Here is a 20,043-nt window from a genome sequence, read left to right on the forward strand (position 1 = left end):
CTCTATGCCAGGCATTGGTCTAATCATGGGATAGAGTATATGCACATTGGACACAGTCCTTGCACTGTTTAGGGCTCAGGGTCTACGTCAGGGATTGAATCCCCATTTTATTGATGAGGAATCTGAGGCACAGGGAAGTTAAGTGGCTCGCCCACACGGCGGGCCCATGGCAGCGCTGGGGTTAGAAGCCAGGTCCCTATTCTTTCCACAAGGTCACGCTGCTTCTCTATTGATACCTGAACACTGAATACTGAATTACTGAGTCCAAAAATCACACTTAGAAGACAAGCTGATTTACCAGAACCAAAGTGAAATGGGTAATTTTCTAGGTTCAGCCAAATGTAATGTTAGCGGCTGCAGAAAGGCAATGAAAAGGGCACATATTGACAGTGTTTATAAAGGCAGCTTTATCTGACAGAGAGAAAGATTCTCACACACCCGCTTTTCTGAATCATCCAGTAGTAAAGATGAAAAGGGACAGGTAGGACAGGCTGCAGGCTGCTCTGTAAATTGAGGCTTCTGATTAACAATGAAGATCATTTTCATACAATGAGGTGCGTCACTTTCCACTCTGAAACTAAATGGTTGGTTCTCATTTGACCTAATAACCGAACAGGGTTACCGTTACTCTTTAAAGCCGTATCTGTTCCAAATGTAACTTGCCTGAGTGAGAAATGAAAGGAACAGAACCAAAGGGATCTTCTGGAGGGTGGTTCTGTGGAGTAGAAAGAAGATCTATATTCTTATCTGAGGATGATCGCTCCTCGAACCTCTCTGTAAAAATAAAATGAAACAGAACAAAAAATAAAATAAAATAAAATAAAAATGGCAGTCTTCAGGCCAAATCAATAACACAACTCATAACACAATAACGCAACAGAGAAGCGGCATGGGGTAGTGGATAGAGCACGGGCCCGGGAGTCAGAGGGTTGTGGGTTCTAATATCGCCTTCGCCACTCATCTGCCGTGTGACCGTGGGGAAGTCACTTTACTTCTCTGTGCTTCAGTGACCTCATCTGACAAATGGGGATTGAGACTGAGAGCCCGTGATACAGGGACTGTGTCCAACCCGATTTGCTTGTATCCACCCCAACACTTAAGTACAGTGCCTGGCACATAGTAAACACTTAAATACCATGATGATAATAAAAATAATAATTTAATAGAATGAAGTCGACCAGCCTTTATATTCAGTAATGGTTAATCCTGCTGTTGGAAAGTGAGGGAGGATCCTTTGGGCCCATTCTTTCTAGCTCTGTCAGTTGCAATGGGCTGTGTTCTTGAGTAGCTAGATTCATTCAATCTTTCGATCGTATTTATTGAGCACTTACTGTGTGCAAGGATGGTAACTTACAGGGAGGTGATTTCTTAAAAAAATAAAATAGGTGCTAACTTTTTCCTCAGTAATAACAACAACAACAATATATTTGTTAGGCGCTTACTATATGCCAGGCATGATTCTAAGCGCTGAGATAGTTACAAACTAATCAGGTTGGCCACAGTCCCTGTCCCACACAGGGCTCACAGTCTTATTCCCCGTTTTACAGATGAGGGAACTGAGCCACAGAGAAGCAAAGTGACTTGCCCAGGGTCACACAGCAGAACCACGACCTTCTGACTCTCAGGCCCACGCTCTATCCACTAGGCCGGATGACAGTTTCTTGCTTAGGCAGTGAATTGTGGGACTGCAACTTGGTTACGCCCACATACTTTACAAATAACCTGTGCTACTTCTGCTTCCTTCAGTGATTAATATCCCAGGGGCTTTTCATTCGTCTGACCCGAACAATACCCCGAACGAGCCAACCCAGGCCAAGATCTGGGAAAGGAGACTTGGAAGGTCTGTTCTAGGTGGGCGGACTCCAATGAATAAATTCATTTCAATTCTCCTCTGCCTCCCAGACCCTCCCTGAGGGTGTCCTTCAAGGCTGACTCTGGGTCTTCTCCTCATCTCACTTTACATTCACTCCCCAGGGCACCTCATCCGCGCCCACGATTTTAACTGTCACTTCTATGTATATGACTTCCATATCTACCTCACTAACCCTGACCTCTCTCTCCTCCTCTGCACATTTCCACCGGTCTCCAGGACTCGTCTCAAGCTTCATATGTCCAAAACTGAACGAATCTTCCCCGTCCCGAAACTCATCTTTCATCTAAGTTTTCCACCAGAGTTGACAGCACCTTCCACCCCGGCTCCCAACCTCTCAAGACCAGAACCACACCATTATCCTTCACTTCTTCCTCTCGTTCAATCCTCGTATTCAGCGTGTCGCTAAATCCTGCCAGTTTTTCTTCCACGTTTCCAGAATCTCCCCTCTCCATTAAGTGGCCACCATGCTGATCCAGGCCCTTGTCATACTCCGCTTGACTACTGCATTAGTCTCCCCATGGATTCTCCCTGTCTTCAGTCTGTACTTCCCTCTGCTGCCTAGATGATCTTTCTGAAAGCGTTTTTCACCTTTTCCCCCTCCTCCAAAACTTCCTATGATTGCCCATCCCTCTCTCCGCCCCCTCTTATCCGTCTTTCTCCCACTCCACTCTAGCTTGCATTTTCATTCCTCTCAAACTAGCCAGCTTGATCTTTCCCTGTTTACCTCTTATTCACATTCTCCCCAGCTGACAAATTCCCTCCCTTTTCACCTCCAAAAGACCATAGGTCTTTACATCTTTGGAGCCCTTTGGAAATCACACCTCTTCCATGAAGACTAAACCAATTAGTTTCTAATATCTCCAGTTTCTCTCCCTCCCACTGCACCTCAGCACTTTCTCGCCACCTAAGCACTTACTCACATCCTCCTGTGTACTTCATATATATATCTGTGTGTATCTTCCATTCCTTAATCCTTATGTACTTATATATATATATAAGTATATATTCATTCAATAGTATTTATTGAGCGCTTACTATGTGCAGAGCACTGTACTAAGCGCTTGGGATGAACAAGTCGGCAACAGATAGAGACAGTCCCTGCCGTTTGACGGGCTTACAGTCTAATCGGGGGAGACGGACAGACAAGAACAATGGCAATAAACAGAGTCAAGGGGAAGAACATCTCGTAAAAACAATGGCAACTAAACAGAATCGAGGCGATGTACAATTCATTAACAAAATAGGGTAACGAAAATATATACAGTTGAGCGGACGAGTACAGTGCTGTGGGGATGGGAAGGGACAGGTGGAGGAGCAGAGGGAAAAGGGCGGTGCTACTCCGGTGGGTGCCTGGAAATTAATTACAGATATGGACACAGGTGCTGTGGGGCTGGGAGGAGGGTGATGCAGAAGGGAGTAGAAGAAAAGGAAGAGTCCTTTGGTCAGGAAGGCCTCTTGTAGATGTGTCTTTAACAAGGCTTTGAAAGGGGGAAAAGTAATGTCGGATGTGAGGAAGAAGGGTATATACATACACATACACATATATAACACACACATATGTATTTATCTGTGTGCATATCTTCCATTCCTTAATCCTTAAGCACTATCTAAATACCTTTCATCCTTCCTAGCTGAAATTCATTGAAATGTCTCTCCCTCACTAGATCGTACACTCTTAAAGGGCAGGGGTCACGCCTCCTAATTCTATGGTGCTCTCCCAAATGTCATACCGTAGCAAGTGCTCAATAAATAAAATCTCGACTGCCTTGGCCAGTTGCCTTATGGAATCCATCAATGAAAATCCAGAGTTTGGAACTGCTGCCACCGGGGCATTTTAAAGGTTGGTGAAGAAGTGAGAAATTGTGCTATTGCACCTAAATCAACATTTTATTTCCTCGGTCCTCTCTGGGGGAGAGAAGGATGAAAGGCCAATGTCGACTGACAAACACACCCAGCTGGTCTACCCGACCACATTATTTTACCATACCTGAATTTTGAATCTTTTGGTTTCTATCCCAAGTAATTACATCACATGACAAGAATTCAGAGGCACGCAGAGCATCTAGATCTGGAAAGTGAATCACTGACCCACGGGTGAGCACCTGGTCAAAGGTGATCCCCTCTTTATCAGGGCAGAAGTCCTAGAGGCACCAGAATTTTTCTAGGCAGCCTTAGATAAGCTTCAATCGGGTCAAGGAGACCACTGGGATGGGACTGGCCCTCAAATCATTTTGAAAGCCTACACGTGAGCACCACTGAACAATTCTGGACACATAAAATGAAACAAAGACGAGTCTCGGGCTTTCCAAAACCGTTCAGGGGGGAAAGAAATACAAAGTTTGCTCAAAAATTAAGCTTTTCATGAGTTTTCTCGAGGAGGCAGCTGATACACAAAAATAAGTTGCATAGTTTCATTCAACCAATCAATCATCACTGCCCTCCACAACAGCATGAGAAATTGCCTTTACAAATGACAGTGCACATATACCACATTTTGCCAGTTTCTGAAGTCAAAATAAACGAACTATCAAATGAGGTTGAAAATCACTAGTTATAAAGCTTGCATTTCCAGGGTCTAACCTACTCAATTTTAGAGTACCAGAAACAGAAGGCCCTTCCCGGCATCCACTCCCAAAATGGAAAAACCCTAAGTGTTTGCACCGATGAACAAAGACAACAACTTCTTTTAAAGATGATTTTTAATTTAGACCGACTAAAAGTACACATCTAGACCAAGGGGGAATCCTGTAAATGACACCTTTAAAGCACTGCCAGGGCTGAGGTCCCTCTGAAGTTTATTTCAACAGCCTAGAGCTGTTCAACTCTAAAGTGAAAGGACAGAGATACAGCTCTAAACCGATATACCTTCCAGCTCTTCTCCAAAACCCAACCTGATCAAAGGGTTAGGACACACCAAGTTTGAGAGTTGGAAGAGAAAGGTCTTTTCCCTGCTGAAACTGGACAGGTCTCTCAGACAAGGCGAGGAGTCCGACAAAGAGCCACAGAGGGTTTCCCAGGAACCACCTCATGCCAGCTGTGCAGGGGAGAAGTTGCACGTGACTAAAAATGCTTACCAAAAGGCGCCCGGATAGGCTTGGACGGTTACTTCCTAATTGGGGCACTTCGGAGGAGAAATTGGAATTATGCAAATATCTGTCCAAAGGGAAAAGATGTCCAGGATTTTCAATTTTAGTGCCAGATCGGTGCCCTAATTAATATCCAGTATGTATATAAATGCAATTAAACAGCTAGCACAATTTAAACCCAGATCCGCTCTGGGCTATTAAAATACACTGTAGCTATTTATTGTTTTCTACTATTTGCTGCTGCAAGCTCAAATTCGAAAGAAGGCCCTTCTGGAGCACCGATCTGGTTTCAAAGAAAGGATTCATTTACTCATCATGATTTACTTGTCTTTTGATTTCTAAGAGTTCACTTGATGTCTTCAGTTCCCAATTCCCAAATGCAATGAAAAAATTCATAAAATTCCCCTGGACAGACTCGGGGATTTTTAATTATTACACCTTTTAACTTGACACATTAATTTGTGACTCTGGGATGGACCTGAAGGAAAATGAGTAGTTAATGCATTTTTTAAGGGTATTTGTTAAGTGCTGATTATGTGCCAGGCACTGTACTAAGCGCTGAAGGAGATCAGCTTGGACACAATCCATGTCCCACATGGGTTTCACAATCTTAATCTCCATTTTACAGATGAGGTAACAGGCAAAGAAAAGTTAAGTGACTTGCCCAAGGTCACCCAACAGACGAGTGGTAGAGCGAGAAGTGACTTGCCCAAGGTCACCCAACAGACAAGTGGTAGAGCCAGAATTAATAATAATAAGAATTACGGTATTTGTTAAGCTCTTACTTTGTGCCAGGCACTGTTCTAAGCGCTGCGGTAGATACCAAGATAATTGGGTTCCACATAGGGCTGTAAAATCCCCATTTTACAGATGAGGGAACTGAGGCCCAGAGAAGTTAAGTGGCTTGCCCATGATCACACTGCAGACAAGTGGCACCCACATCCTTCTGGGTTCTTTATGAATGGTGCGACCATGCCTTCCAGCCTCACCAAATCACTGGCTTTCTGGGGGATTCAATTAAACATTGATGGTTCTTCAAGTTCCAGTTTCATGAAATTCTATTTTCTAAAGATAATTTCACAAAAGTGTAATGGTACACAATGTCACCACTGCCAACAGAGAAGTGGTTTATAGCTATTCCCAACCTGCATGCTTACTCTGTTTTTTGTTCAAGTGTCAGAACATTGCTTTAAAAATATTATGATCCTTTTCTTTACAGGGAAATATCGTCACGCCCCCATTATGATGAAAATCCCACCTAGAAAATGAGAATTCAGAGACTGGCAAATTGCTGCATTCTCAAAGTGTCGTAAATACTTTGGAGGAATAGTTGAAATGTACATAAAAATGAGGTGAATTATTTTTAAGTGCCTCTGAAGCATGGAAAAATGCTGATGAAAATCTGACAAGTAATAATATACAGAGGGAAGGAAATCAGACGTGGTGTGTAAATTTCGGTAGTGCCGGGGCATTTCTTCAATACCCCGTAGGTTGAGCAGCGTGGCCTAATGGACAGAGCATAGGACTGGGAGTCAGAAGGACCTGAGTTCCAATCCTGGTTCCGTCATTTGTCTGCTATGTGACGTTGGGCAAGTCACATCACTTTTCTGTGCCTCGGTGACATCTGTAAAACAGGGATTAAAACTGAGCCCTATGTGACAGGGACTCTGTCCAATCTGATTAACCTGTATCTACACCAGCATGTAGTACAGTGCCTGGTTCATAGTAAGCGCATAAATACCACAATTTTTTTTTTTAAAAAAAAAAAGCCCAGGCAAATGATCAGGTACTAAAACCCCTCTTCGTGTGGGGAGCTGGGCAAATGTCACCAGAACTAGGCCTTTAAATAATTTCATGGTTGAAACTGGGGTTAGTGAGTTCTTTGGCTCGCAAGGTTTTATTTTTCAGTGATGCAACGAGTATTCGGAAGACGGCTGTAGTGTTACTGACACCTCTGCAGGATGGGTAACTCCTTGAAGGTGTCTTCATTCCCCAAACACTGGACACTGAGCACTTCTGATGGTCCAATTGTCACTAGAGTGTGCCTGGGGCACATCAGAAGCATACAGCGTGAGAAGCAGCATGGCTCAGTGGCGAGAGCCCGGGCTTGGGAGTCAGAGGTCATGGGTTCTAATCCCGACTCCGCCACTTGTCAGCTGTGTGACTTTGGGCAAGTCACAACTTCTCTGTGTCTCAGTTCCCTCATCTGTAAAATGGGGATCAAGACTGTGAGCCACATGTGAGACAACCTGATTACCTTGTATCTCCCTGCAGTGCAAAGAACAGTGCTTGGCACATAGAAAGTGCTTAACAAATGCCATTATTATTATTATCATCAAATAATCAGCCTAGAATTCAGCCCCTCACACGGCTGAAGTGATTCTTTTATCTACCAAATCCCACTGCATGACAATGTTAGTTAATCGGGTGCCATGGTTTACTTCCTCAGTGCATCCATGTTGTGGCTTCGGACCAAAATGCGGCACAGCAGACACATTATTCTAACCAATAATAATAATAATGCTGGTATTTGTTAAGCGCTTACTATATGCCAAGCACTGTTCTAAGTGCTGGGGTAGATACAGGGTCATCAGGTTGCCCCATGTGGGGCTCACAGTCTTAATCCCCATTTTACAGATGACGTAACCGAGGCCCAGAGAAGTGAAGTGACTTGCCCAAAGTGGCGAAGCCGGGATTAGAACCCACGGCCTCCGGCTCCCAAGCCGGTGCTCTTTCCACTAAGCCTCGCTGCGGCGAAGGGAGCACCGCTAATAAATTAACGGTATTTATTGAGTACTCAATGGGTGCACGGCACTGTGCTAAGCACTTGGGAGAATACAATACAACCGAGTAGGTAGACCACTTTAAGACTATTCTAGCTAAAATGGATAGGTAGGATCTGACATTTTCTACAACAGCAAATAAGGGATTTGGTGACATCGACGACGAAGCACATTTACCTGCTAGGAGAAATTGATCAAAATCTCAAGGCTTCCCCAGGAGAGCAAGGTTGATCGAGTCGGAATTAATACAGCCCTGTCGGGCCCTTTACCCGAAAGCCACGTTCATTCAATCATATTTGTTGAGCGCTTACTGTGAGCAGAGCGCTGCGCTACGGCGCTTGGGAGAGAACAACGTAACCATAAACACATTCCCTGCACGAGCTTACAGTCTAAAGCATGATGGTGTTCGGTGGCCAAGTCCAAACAATCAATCATGGTACTTGGGTGCAGAGCACTGTACTAAGCGCTTGGGAGAGTACCCTCTAACAGAGTTGGCAGACACATTCCCTGCCCATGGGTTTGCAATCAAGAATCCCGTTCAAACCATTCATTCTATGGCAGCACGTTAGAGGGTGTGACAAGGGGCCCGGAAACTGATATCGGCACAACCTGAGAAACACTTTCAACGCAACCCGAGTCGGACCCCGTTGGGAATCTTTAAGAAGAGGTCCGTGCTCTTCGGTCACGATCCCAAGACGACACAAAGATGACTGGCAACCACTCTTCGGAGTTTGCGCGGCTCTCGATAAAGCTGAAGAAAACGGCGGTGCTCTGCCAGCCTCGGCCCCAGAGAAGCCCTAAACGCAAAGGTTTTCACTGGTGATACGATTTAATTTTATCCCTCAATATCGCTAGCCTACACACAAAGGTTTTCACTGGTGATACGATTTAATTTTATCCCTCAATATCGCTAGCCTACATACAAAGGTTGTCACTGGTGATACGATTTAATTTTATCCCTCAATATCGCTAGCCTACATACAAAGGTTTTCACTGGTGACGATTTCATTTGATCACTGAATATCGCTACCTAAATGCTCAGAACACACACATACAAGTCCTTAAGGTCTTCTGTACTTAAAAAATATATATATATATATATATATATAGTTCCAATCTGAAATTCACCCATGGGTACGTGTGAGGCTGTAAAGTCCCGCCCAAAGACAACAAACACATTTTGTTGTGCAGTCGGGGTTGCTTTTTCTCTTATCTACTGCCGTTTTGGGCATCTGACTCTCCGTCAAGGCTAGAAGACTATCGCAGGACTTCACTGTTCATTGCCATTTGAGAAGCAGCATAAAGAAGCAGCGGGGCCTAGTGGAAAGAGTCCGGGTCTGGGAGTCAGAGGCCCTAATCCCAGATCCGCCACACTCCTGTGTGACACCGTGCAAGTCACTTCTCTGTGCCTCGGTTCCCTCATCTGCAAAATGGGGATACAATACCTGTTCTCCTACCTATTCTGTGAGCTCCACGTAGGGCCTGATCATCTTGCATCTACCCTAGTGATTGACACGTAGTAAGCGCTGAAATACCCAGATTATTTCGTGGAGAACAGCCTGCGAGTGATGGGGATAGAACCGCTTAAAGAGTCAGATGGCTCTGAGGCAGAGTCCAAGTCTCTCAACCATAGTTAAGGACGGATGTCCCTTCAGTTGACCCCAAGGCCTTCCGTACAGACTTGGCCCAGCCATCGAAGGATGTACTGGTCTCCTTGTCCAACTTTCTTCTGAGTACCGTTGTATCATTCCACGGGGTGCTGCCTAGGTAATAAGAGTTCTGTGAAATCATTCGATACAACTGAATGAATGAATTCAAGCTCCGTGCTGCCCACGAAGGTCTGTGATGGGGTGTAGGGTCTCCCCGGTGAAGTTTTACGGTCCGATTTATGGTCAATTGTGATTCGGCAAAGTCGTTTCAGGTCTTCTTTGGTGTATTTTTTCTTTTTTTACAGTATCTGCTAAGCACTTAGTACGAACCAGGCACTGTTCTAAGTGATGGAGTAGATCAAAGTTAATCAGGCTGGACACTGTGCCTGTCCCACATGGGACCCACAGTCTAAGCAGCAGGGAAAACAGGTACTGAATCCCCATTTTGCAGGTGAGGAAACTGAGGAAGCTAAAGTGACTTGCCCAAAGTCACACAGCATCAAAGTAGTGGGTCAAGTTTAGAACCCAAGTGCGTGCTTTATGCATTAAGCCATGCTGCTTCCCTGTTCTTTTATGAAGGGTGTATGCCTTCATTAAAGAATTGCTGAAACGGGGCAACCGAATTAGTACAGATCTACTAAAGGTGTCAGGAGTTTTGATAAAGGCTGGAAAAATAGAGAGAGAGAGGTCTTGGGTGATGTTCCCTGTACTTTTCCTGTATTTAAGAAGCAACGTGGCCAAGTGGAAAGAGAACGGGCCTGAGAGTCAGAGGACTTGGGTTCTGATTCCAGCTCTGCCAACTGTTTGCTGTGTGACCCAGGGCATGTCACTTCACTTCTCTGCGCCTCAGTTTCCTCAGCTGTAAAATGGGGATTCAAACCTACTCAATACCTGTTCTCCCTCCTAGACTGTGAGCCTCGTGTGGGACAGGGATTGTGTCCAACCTGATAAATCTGTACCTACCCCAGTGCTCAGAATGATGCTTGACGCCTCAGAAGCGCTTAGGAAATACCATTAAAAAATAAAAACGTAAAGATCGTACCTGCTTTGCCATGCTGCGGGCAGAAGCCTGATTGAGTGTGAACTCTCTTCCTTAATCCCAATGACATTCTTCAAGAACGAGTGCAAGGGGCCCCAGCTAGGACCCTGCCGGCCAAAGAGAGTGGCGAGATGCCTCGCAGCAGTCCAACCTTCCATCTTTCTTCTTGAAGTCAGCGACGATGGGGGCAGTTCTGAGATCCTAGAACATCTCCTCCATGTTTACATGTCGTGGAAAGGCTACTGTACGAGTTTCAGTAACGTGTCCCTTTCGGCTTGAAGATCTCTGCGGATCCGCCACCAAATCCAATCACTTTGCCCTCTTTCAAGGCTCTGTTTGCTGTGATTTACTCAAGTGTTTTATCTTTCCTTGTTCTGCAAGGTTGCCTCTTGAGTAGGAGATGCGTGTATGTGTGCGAGTGAGAAAATATTCAAGTGTGGTAGTCATCCCTTCTGAATTTCCTTCTTGTCTGTGGCAGGCTGGAGTTCATTTTCTTCTTCAAATGTGTTAGAACAGCATAAACAAGGCCATAAAACTTAGTCACGTGTCAAAGTCCTTGGTTCGGTAAGGGTCTGGCATCACTTTGGCTCTCTTCTGCTTTGGCATCCCACCGGTCCAAGACGCTTATTTTGATTTGCATGGTAATAATGATGATAACAATAATAATAATAATAATGGCATCTATTAAATGCTCAATAAGTGCCAAGCACTATACTGAGCATTAGAGTAGATATAAGATAATCAGATTAGACAGGGTCCTGTCCCACACCCAGGGATTGCTGTTGAAAAGAAAGAGAAAACCAGGTCTTTTGTCCCCATTTTTTTACAGGTGAGGAAAGAGGTGAAGAAACTCTCCCACGTGAAGCCGGGATTAGAACTCAGGTCTCCTGATTCTGGGCCCTATGCTCTTTCCACTAGGTCACATACCTGAAAGAGGATCCTACAGGATTCTCTCGTCTGAACTATGGGTGCTTGACTGATGGAGTGTTTTGCTGCAAACAGACTTTTTAACCAAATCATCTGTATCCAATCGACCTCAGTGATTCCTCCTGGACCTCCCACCCATTCCCAGGTTGATGATGCCTACCTGGATAAACAGGTTTGGGGAGAATTTACCTTCATGTTGGAGACTGGAATTAGGGTTTCTCCTTCCAACAGAAGAGATGAAGTGTGCCTGCAGAGCGCCTTGTAGATGGACTCATTCTCCGGGAACCCAGCGTCCGTCTCGGACGTTTGGAGGTGACTTTGCAATGCAGTGAACAATACCTGGTCTTTCTCCTACTTCGACTGGGATCCCTATGTGGGTCGGGTACTGTGTACAATCTGATTATCTTGTACCTACCCCAGCGCTTAGAACAGTGCTTGACACACAGTAAGAGCTTAACAAATTCCATTAAAAAAATGCAGTGGTCGGATAGTCCACGTGAGGCTGGAGCGATATCCGATGACGATCCATCTCGCGCCGTTCCACGTTTGGCTGCTGTGGTTCATACATCCCTAAGAGCCTATTACATTAGGATTAATGAACTATTAATTAACTATTAGCACATAGTTCATGAGCAGCAACCGCCTATATCACAGGACGTTCCTTTTATCTGCCTGGGGGGAGATGGTGTCAAGTTCATTGTGAAAAAGTGCCTGGCATATCCCAGAGCAACGAGGACCGTATCTGTCGACTCCCATGTGGTCCAGTTGCTTTTTCCATGCTGGGCCTTACTATCACCATAGGAACTAAAATCGTTATAATTAGTCTTGGGGATATCGGCACTCCAGCAATGAGGCGAACTGCAACGTCGTGGAATCCTTTTCCTCGGCATCGACCGTCATTGGGACGAGTGCCGGTGATGGAGGAAAAGTGCTTTTTTCCCCCCCAGGAGGTAAGCACAGCATCGGGCGGTCATTTATACCTCTGGATGGACTTGCGAAGTTCGGTGTCGGCCACTGCCCGACCGCAAATCCAACACCCGATAGCCACCGTTCCGAAGAGCGAAGGCCTCTGGGGAAAAGTGCAGCCAGAGGCATTCTCCGTGAAATTTCTTCATCCCGTCCGGCTTCGCAACGGGAGACCAACCTACCAGGTGATGTGCTATAAGTGCTGTTCTTTTGGAGCAAAGACTGTTCTTACTGTTGAGAGGCTTCCTGATGTTCCGTAACACGACAGCTGTTCTCTTCATATTTCAATAATAAAGTTTGAGACTGTAATTAAACAGCTCACCAGTTGCGGGTTGCCGATGAGTGGTCTAATTTGGGTGGAGCCAGGACATTCTCTGGGACACTTTTTCTAGACGGGTTGAAGAGAATCTCCCACTGGGGGGGATGATCCGACATCCCGACGACGCTGCCCCTTAAGCAATCAACGTGACCGAATCGTCAATCGCCTACTTGCACGGGACTCGTAAGGTAGGGAGCACCCCACCATCAGCTGGGTAAGAACACGATCGCCCACCTCAACCAGCACCGGGAAACAGTACGAAAAACCGGAACCAAGAACGTAACACATCCTTCGGGAGGAAGACGGAGTTTGGAAGATGCCGTACAATGAGCTGAATTGGGGCCCAAGAAGGGAGACTCGACGGCTCTTCCACAGATGAAGGGAAGCCTGACGTCAAATAACACAGCAGAGGAGCAAACGGCTCGGAAGACAGTTCCAACGATCACTCCCCCGGCTCCAAAGCCTTATTGAAGGCACATCTCCTCCAAGAGGTCTTCCCTGACTTAGCCCTCCTGTCCTTTTCTCCTACTCCCTTCTGGATCGCCCAGACTTGCTCCCTTTATTTATCCCCCCTCCCAGCCCAACGGCGCTTATGCCCATATCTGTAATTTCATTTATACGAATATCTGTCTCCCCCTCTAGACTGTAAGCTCGTTGTGGGCAGGGATTGTGTCCGTTTATTTTAATACTGTACTCTCCCAAGCACTCTGTAAAGTGCTCTGCACTCAGTAAGTGCTCAATAAATATGACCGATTGACATTTCCAAGCAAACAGACCTGATCGGAGCGTGGCAGTCAGTAAGGGGGACGCCCTCTCTAGAAGGGGTTTCAGGAATGCTGGAAGATGCAGAGGCAGACATGCAAAGAGCAATAGCCCCTGTAGGTGTGAAAGACAACAGAGGAGCACAGGGTACCACATGGAAGGGAGCACTGGAAGTTCACTCGTCTTTCTGGCCACACCCACTAGCCTGGTTCGGAACAACGTTTTCAAGAGCGTGTATTTAGAGAAGTGCATTTTTGAAATTAATCAAATTCCTTCCATTGGGAATTGAGTTTCTGGCAGTTAAATTACCAGTCCTACTAGCAGAAAACAACAGAACTGAGCGCAAAGCTTTCCCCCGTCTCCTTTGTCTAAAAAGCCCTGGCTAGTCTGTGTCTGGCAACCGGAGCATCTGAACACACTAATACCACTGAAGACCAAGAAAGATACATCCGCTGAATGCCAGGCAACAACAAAGACAATTTCCCCAGTTTTGCATCAATGGAGAGATGAGAAATAATTCTTACAAAAGCATTCAAAAAATATACCGACGGGAAATAAATTTAGAACATTTGCAAGAGTGGTCAGAATGAAAGAAAAGGAAACACCTTAATTGGACATCTAATTTAAGACTACTCCCGAGATCTGATATTTTCCAATAGCCGGGGCCTGTTTCCTTTTAAGGTTCCTTACTGAATATGGAGTAGGAAACAAGCTCTGGAGACATTTTAAAGCATTAGACATGTGGTTTGTGCCATGTCCTACCAAAGGAACGAAGAAAAACATTCTGATCGTACCGACAAGATGTCATAATGGGTATTTCAGAGTTGATATCTTTTTGTAACCACGCTTCGAAGAACAAAAGAAAGTTAAAACCAAACTCTCTACTATTTTTAGAGATTATCTGACAGCTGGGCAGCCTTCCACTAAAATTTCCACCTACCAATATCCTACATAAAATAAGCTGTATCTGTAGCAAAACCCTTTCCGAGGCTTAACGCAGAGATAAATCATACAAATGAGGGATGGCTACAGTCCAGGATGTCAAAGGATCTGAATGTACTCTCCGGAAGTGGTTTTCTTGCCTTGTACTTATGTTTATTCAGATAACGCAGTTTAAAAATCAGGCTTCAGGGGGAAAAAAAAAAAGAGTTCGCCTACAAAAAAAAAAAAACCCCACAAAGCCTGACAATGTTGAGTTCACAGAAAAGTAAAAACATTGAGATCTCTGACTCGAAGAAGAAAAAAGTTTATTTAACTATTGCCATGTCAGAACAATAAAAGCAGCCCTTACATGTAGCCACTCGTCAGAAGAACATTACAGAACATTAACATAATGTAATAGACCAGGTTTTCTTTCAGGCATTGTCAATAGGCATCTCAGACCCAAGAAATCTTCTACTCGGCTGTGCAAGAATATAGCGCTGCAAAGGACTAGTAATGCAAGCGATCTGGGCCTTTCTTGATTTGAACGTGAACTTTGATACTTGGTTTTAATAATCAGCTCAGCTGTCTTGAAGAGTTAAAATAGCAACGCAATTTTCTTCAATCTTAGATTTAAAAGCTGCAATTGCTAAACCGGGCATTGCTATTGCACGCAGCACGCATCATATAGTAGATATGAAAGAGAGACGGTGGGGAGGGGACCTAATTTTGCCCTCAAATGCTCAGAAAGAATTTTTCTAAACAGCAACGACAGACTCGGCCCAAGATACGACAGTCTTTGGCCCTGCTGAGTAATGACCGAACCCTGACCTACTGGGTAGCGAAATAAGCCCTCAAGCGTCCCTTACTTGATCTCAGAAGGTCAAATTCTCGGTCCAGCAGCTCCTCTTCTGTTAGCTTGGAGAAATTATCCTCTCCAAATGGATTCCAGCCTGACATGTCAGGCGGGTTACTGATGTTTTGATTTGGGAAATTTGCAACTGCCTCGGCCTCGGGAACGGCTGGCCTGTACAAATGGTTTGAAAATGAAGGGGAAGAAAGGAAATATTAGAATCCAGGAGAAACCTGAGTATGTCCCCTTGAAGCGCAGCACTCCCTCCCACCCCATTTTACCCTCTCCAAAAAATTACATAGAGCCCTGATTCAAACTTGGTGGATGCCTGCGGAAAAACTGGAAAAATCTAAACAGTAGGCAAGCTTTCAAGAGGGGAAAAATCAGGTTCCCTACACCCACAGGACCCAACACAATATAATCTATGCAGCCCAACTCTGCTCTTCATAACCGTGCCAGGAGAAATATCCAGTCCTTGCTGGGGTTAAAGAGCTTAAAAAGAACAATGTGTTTCTCATTTCCTTATCTCACCTCTCCATTTTTCTCCTAGTATTATCTCCGTTTCCCTTGGGCCCGTCCTCCCGTGTCCCTCGCTGACTCCGTGGAGAGTCAGTTTAGGAGATAAGGAGGAGCAGGGAGAAAGAGAAGGCTAGTAATCCAACCTCCCAACTCGGGCCATTTAACTAGAATCCCGGAGATGAATTATGTCCGGTTCTGCCAATTGTCGGGAAGATGGAACCATCCCCTTCTCCACCCTTACTGTGTCGGGAAATTAAGGGTGGGCAGGACACTCGCCTGTTGGCGCTGTACGAGGAGTCCGCCGCGGCTCCTTGGGCTGGAAGAGATGAGGTGAAGGGGGTCACGGCTGGTGAGAACTCTTGCGGGGAGGTGAGATACTCGGGTGACTGCTGCTGTGGAGGCTGCTGTTGTTTTGCAAGGACCCCCTGCTGTAAGAACGTTTGCTGGTATTGCTGCATCTGAAATAAAAGAGTTACCGTAAGTAAAAAGTAGTCACGCCATTAAAAGGGACCCTTCTCTTATAGAGACTTTAACTCTTTAACTCTGAGTAACACCCTTTATATAACCTTCTGAGAAAAGCGGTACGGAAGGGTGAGGTACTCACTGGACGGATGATCGGCGCTTAGAACAGTGCCTGGGACACAGGAAGCGCATAACAAATACCATTATATTATAAAAGCTAAATGGATGTTATCAGGACAAAGGGATGAAAGGATTCTCCAGGAACCTTGATTCTGTCGCCGGTCTTTTGGCCAAATTAGAAGCAGACCAAGAAGTCATTCCCTGCCCTGCAAACATGGCTAGCAGTTCACTCCACAACTGCTAGACATGAAATCTCTCTAAAGGGTTTTGGTCTTGGGAGTTCTCCCCAACTATAGACACAATAGTTGACGGTCTGGCACTGAGTAAAGGAGTGAAGTTATGGGGTGGGAGTGAACTAGTGGGACAGGAGCGAGAGAGGGGTTCGCTGTCCCCGAAGCAGTCTTTGCCACCTTGGGGCAAAACAGTTGTTGGGGTCTCCAACCCGAGCAGAGGCATCGGGGGCCCGGGACCGTATGGCGCTGAAGCCACGGTACCCTCTGACCCTACACCAGAGGCCGGCGCTCCAAAATCAACGGCCTGACATGCTGAGGTATGGTTAGAGCATCTTTCCTATCATTTTATCCGTGTGAAAACTGGGCCCTAGATATGGCTTCTCCATCAAATAGTATGTATATCGTAGTCAGGTAAATTAGTTTAGGATGGTTTAGACTCTCATTTCTTCTATCTGCCCTCTTTTCTATGCTGCCTATTTATTGCACTGGGAAGCGTACCCTTTAAGCACATGATATTTATCCCTCCCCCAGCCCCAGAGCGCTTACGTACAGATCCTTATTCTCTCCCATTCCCCCCCTGGAAATTTATTTAATCTCCACCCCCCTCTAGACTGAGAGCAGGGAGCCTATCGACCCTGCCGTATCATCCTCTCCCGAGTACATACTAAGTGCTCAATAAACACCAGTCATGGTGATGATGAGCACCCAATACAATGTTCAGCACCCAGTAGGTGCTCAATAAATACCACCGGCAGATTATGCTCGAGTCACTCACGAAACACGGTACTTGTACCGGGGCGTGCCCATTTGCTCAGTTCACAATATGAGTCACGTTCTCACTCACCCAACACTCGGCAGCCATAAGAAACTTACCATGGCGGGGTACTGGGACGCAGGAGGTGGCTGCTGATACACAGACTGCATTAAAAACTGCTGCTGAAGCATCTGCTGCTGCATTACTTGTTGGTACTGCATTGGCAACACACAAGGACACAGAGTAAACAAGACTGGCCAAAATTTCTCATGCCTCTCTAGCAGCCTACGGGAGGGTGTCTGAGGCAGGAAGATTTTCGAAATCTGGGCTTCACCGTCAAAGGAGACGACTCTGGCAAGCGAGTGATTTCATTTTATTATCAAATAAGAGCCCGGAGGGTGGAAATTGGATTTGGGGCCTATTTTTTAGCTACTGGGCTCCATGAGGCCTCAAATGGAGGCTCCCCTGATAGACTGGAAATCTCTTTAGGGGCAGAGACCATGTCTACTAACATTGCTATAATCTGCCAAGCCACAGTACAGTGCTCCTCACACAGTAGATGCTCGATAAATACAACGGATTGACTACGCTCGGCTTCAGACGCTGAGTCAAAATAAAATGAGTCCCCAGCCACCTCCCCGCACCATCAAGGAAGATCTCTGAAGGGTTCATACACTCTCCTCTCCATCCACAGCACTGCTGCCTGAATCATCCTCCCCTTCTTGAATTCCCTTCTCTCTTTCCTCCTCCATATCAGTCTTTGTCCTTAAATATGATCCACCCTTGTATGTCTTGTACTGCGAGGACAGAAAATGGAACGCCGTCCACCCTAAATGAAAAACAAACCCACAAACCACCTGCTGATGGCTAGATCCTATCTACACTTGCAGGGGAGGCAAAACTGACACAGTCTTCCACACTGGGTTCTTCCACACGGGGTGGCCCTAAAGACAGATCCCTGACACACTCCTGCATTTGCATTTAAGAAGCTGCATTGCATAGTGGTTAGAGCATGGGCCTGGGAGTCAGAAGGTCATGGGTTCTAATCCTGGCTCCGCCACTCGTCTGCAGGGGGACCTTGGGTAAGGGACTTCCCTTCTTTGGGCCTCGGTAACCTCATCTGTAAAATGGGGATTGAGACTGTGAGCCCCACATGGGACGAGGGACTATGTCCAACAATATTTGCTTGTATCCACACTTTAAATACCATTATTATTATTACTATTATTATTTGTCCCCCGTGGGGCCTGCCTCTTGATACTCTTAGCCTCAGTAAACCAAGAAAGGCAATCTTTTTCTGACTGCTGCAAGCCTGGTCGGTCTGCCTGCTACATGCCCTGCCAACAGTCCCCACAGCCGATTTTTTTTAAATGAGATCTGTTAAGCGATTACTACATGCCAGCCCTGTACTAAGCACTGGGATAGATATAAGGTTGGACACAGTCCCTCTTTTCCACATGGGTTCAGAGTCTTAATCCCCATTTTACGGATGAGGTAACTGAGGCACGGAGAGAAGTGACTTGCCCAAGGTCACCCGGCAGTGACGGGGCCAGGATTAGGACCTGAGTCCTCTGACTCCCGAGCCTGCGCTCTTTCCACTAGACCACGCTGCTTCCCAGTGCGCCATGTCACATTTTTTGAGCTTGGGCGTCACTGGGTCTGGCCATCGTTCAGTCTGCCCCCTCTACTTGTCCTTTCGGTTTACCATTCTGCCACTGTCTTTTACAGATAAAAATGGGGACACCACCCGAGGGAGGAGAGCAAGAAGTCGATAAAGCATTACAGATCAGGTGCAAAAAGGAAATTAGTAGAGCCAAAATGGAGTCCGAGGAGCTCTGCAAAGCCTGCCAAAATTAGTAATGTAGAGTCCTTCAAATATACTAAAAGCAGGAAGCTGACTGCAGAATCAAAGGGAGCACCTGGTGACTGTGTTGTAAAATATGCACTTGGGGACAGAGAGGCTCGGCCCTCAGCAAGGAAGCTGTTGGGAGGTTCCCAGTCCCAGCTGTTTCTCCTAGTGGACACGTCAGAGGTTTTTTTAAAACCATGATACACACGGGAACTAAATTATTCACCAGGCCCAGATAGCACCCACCCCCGAGTTTTCCGAAGGAATCTGGCCGAGAAGTTGCAAACCCCCAGGTAGATGGAAAAACCTATCATTACAAATGGCCACTGGGTGAGAGGCTAAATACCAATGCAATTTCCATTAATAAGATGGGCTCCAGAGGTGACCCAGGGTATGATACTCCCCAGATCCTTGCTTATTTATGCCTGAAAACCTAGTAGGAGCTATAATAAACTTTACTAACAGAGAACAATTAGAAAAACATAACTTGCTCAGAGAAAGTAAATAGGGGGAATCACGACTCACTAGTCCGCTGGCGTTAAGAACACTGAAGTACGTGGATTGAGGGAAACCAGTGGATATAACCCAGGTTTCCAATGCCAACCGACCACTCAATTTCAGTTCGTTATTTTGGCTACCGTGGTTTTCCACCGGCGGTGGACGGCCCTGTCTTCGCAAGCCCAATGCCCTCTCGTTTGTTACCTCCCCACCTTGGAACCCACAGTGTTTCCCTTTCTAGCAGTACTTCATCCACATTAAATGAACTTAATTGGCAACTATTTAAGGTGACCTTACAAATGAGTGCCCAGGGTAACGCTAATGAGCCAGGAGAAGCCTAATGGGATCTCAGAGTGAGCGTTTGCAGGTCAGAGTGCAGCCCACTTGAAACAGACTTTTTGTATGCTTTTTGTTCCTTTTCCGCAAACCT

At 45.8% G+C, this 20,043-nt stretch overlaps 1 protein-coding gene across 1 annotated transcript in view; it reads right to left on the minus strand.

Annotated features, from left to right (window-relative positions):
- Window positions 1-20,043, minus strand: part of BMP2K (BMP2 inducible kinase) — a 95,385-nt gene that overhangs the window by 8,360 nt on the left and 66,982 nt on the right. Inside the window, exons 12-15 of the mRNA XM_029074170.1 lie at window positions 17,386-17,481; window positions 15,974-16,155; window positions 15,195-15,352; window positions 664-774 (exon numbers count right to left, since the gene is read on the minus strand). Coding sequence (XP_028930003.1) covers window positions 664-774; window positions 15,195-15,352; window positions 15,974-16,155; window positions 17,386-17,481 — 547 coding nt within the window. The remainder of the gene's footprint in view (window positions 1-663; window positions 775-15,194; window positions 15,353-15,973; window positions 16,156-17,385; window positions 17,482-20,043) is intronic.

The sequence above is a fragment of the Ornithorhynchus anatinus genome, chromosome 10, assembly GCF_004115215.2.
Source record: "Ornithorhynchus anatinus isolate Pmale09 chromosome 10, mOrnAna1.pri.v4, whole genome shotgun sequence".
NCBI lineage: Eukaryota > Metazoa > Chordata > Mammalia > Monotremata > Ornithorhynchidae > Ornithorhynchus > Ornithorhynchus anatinus.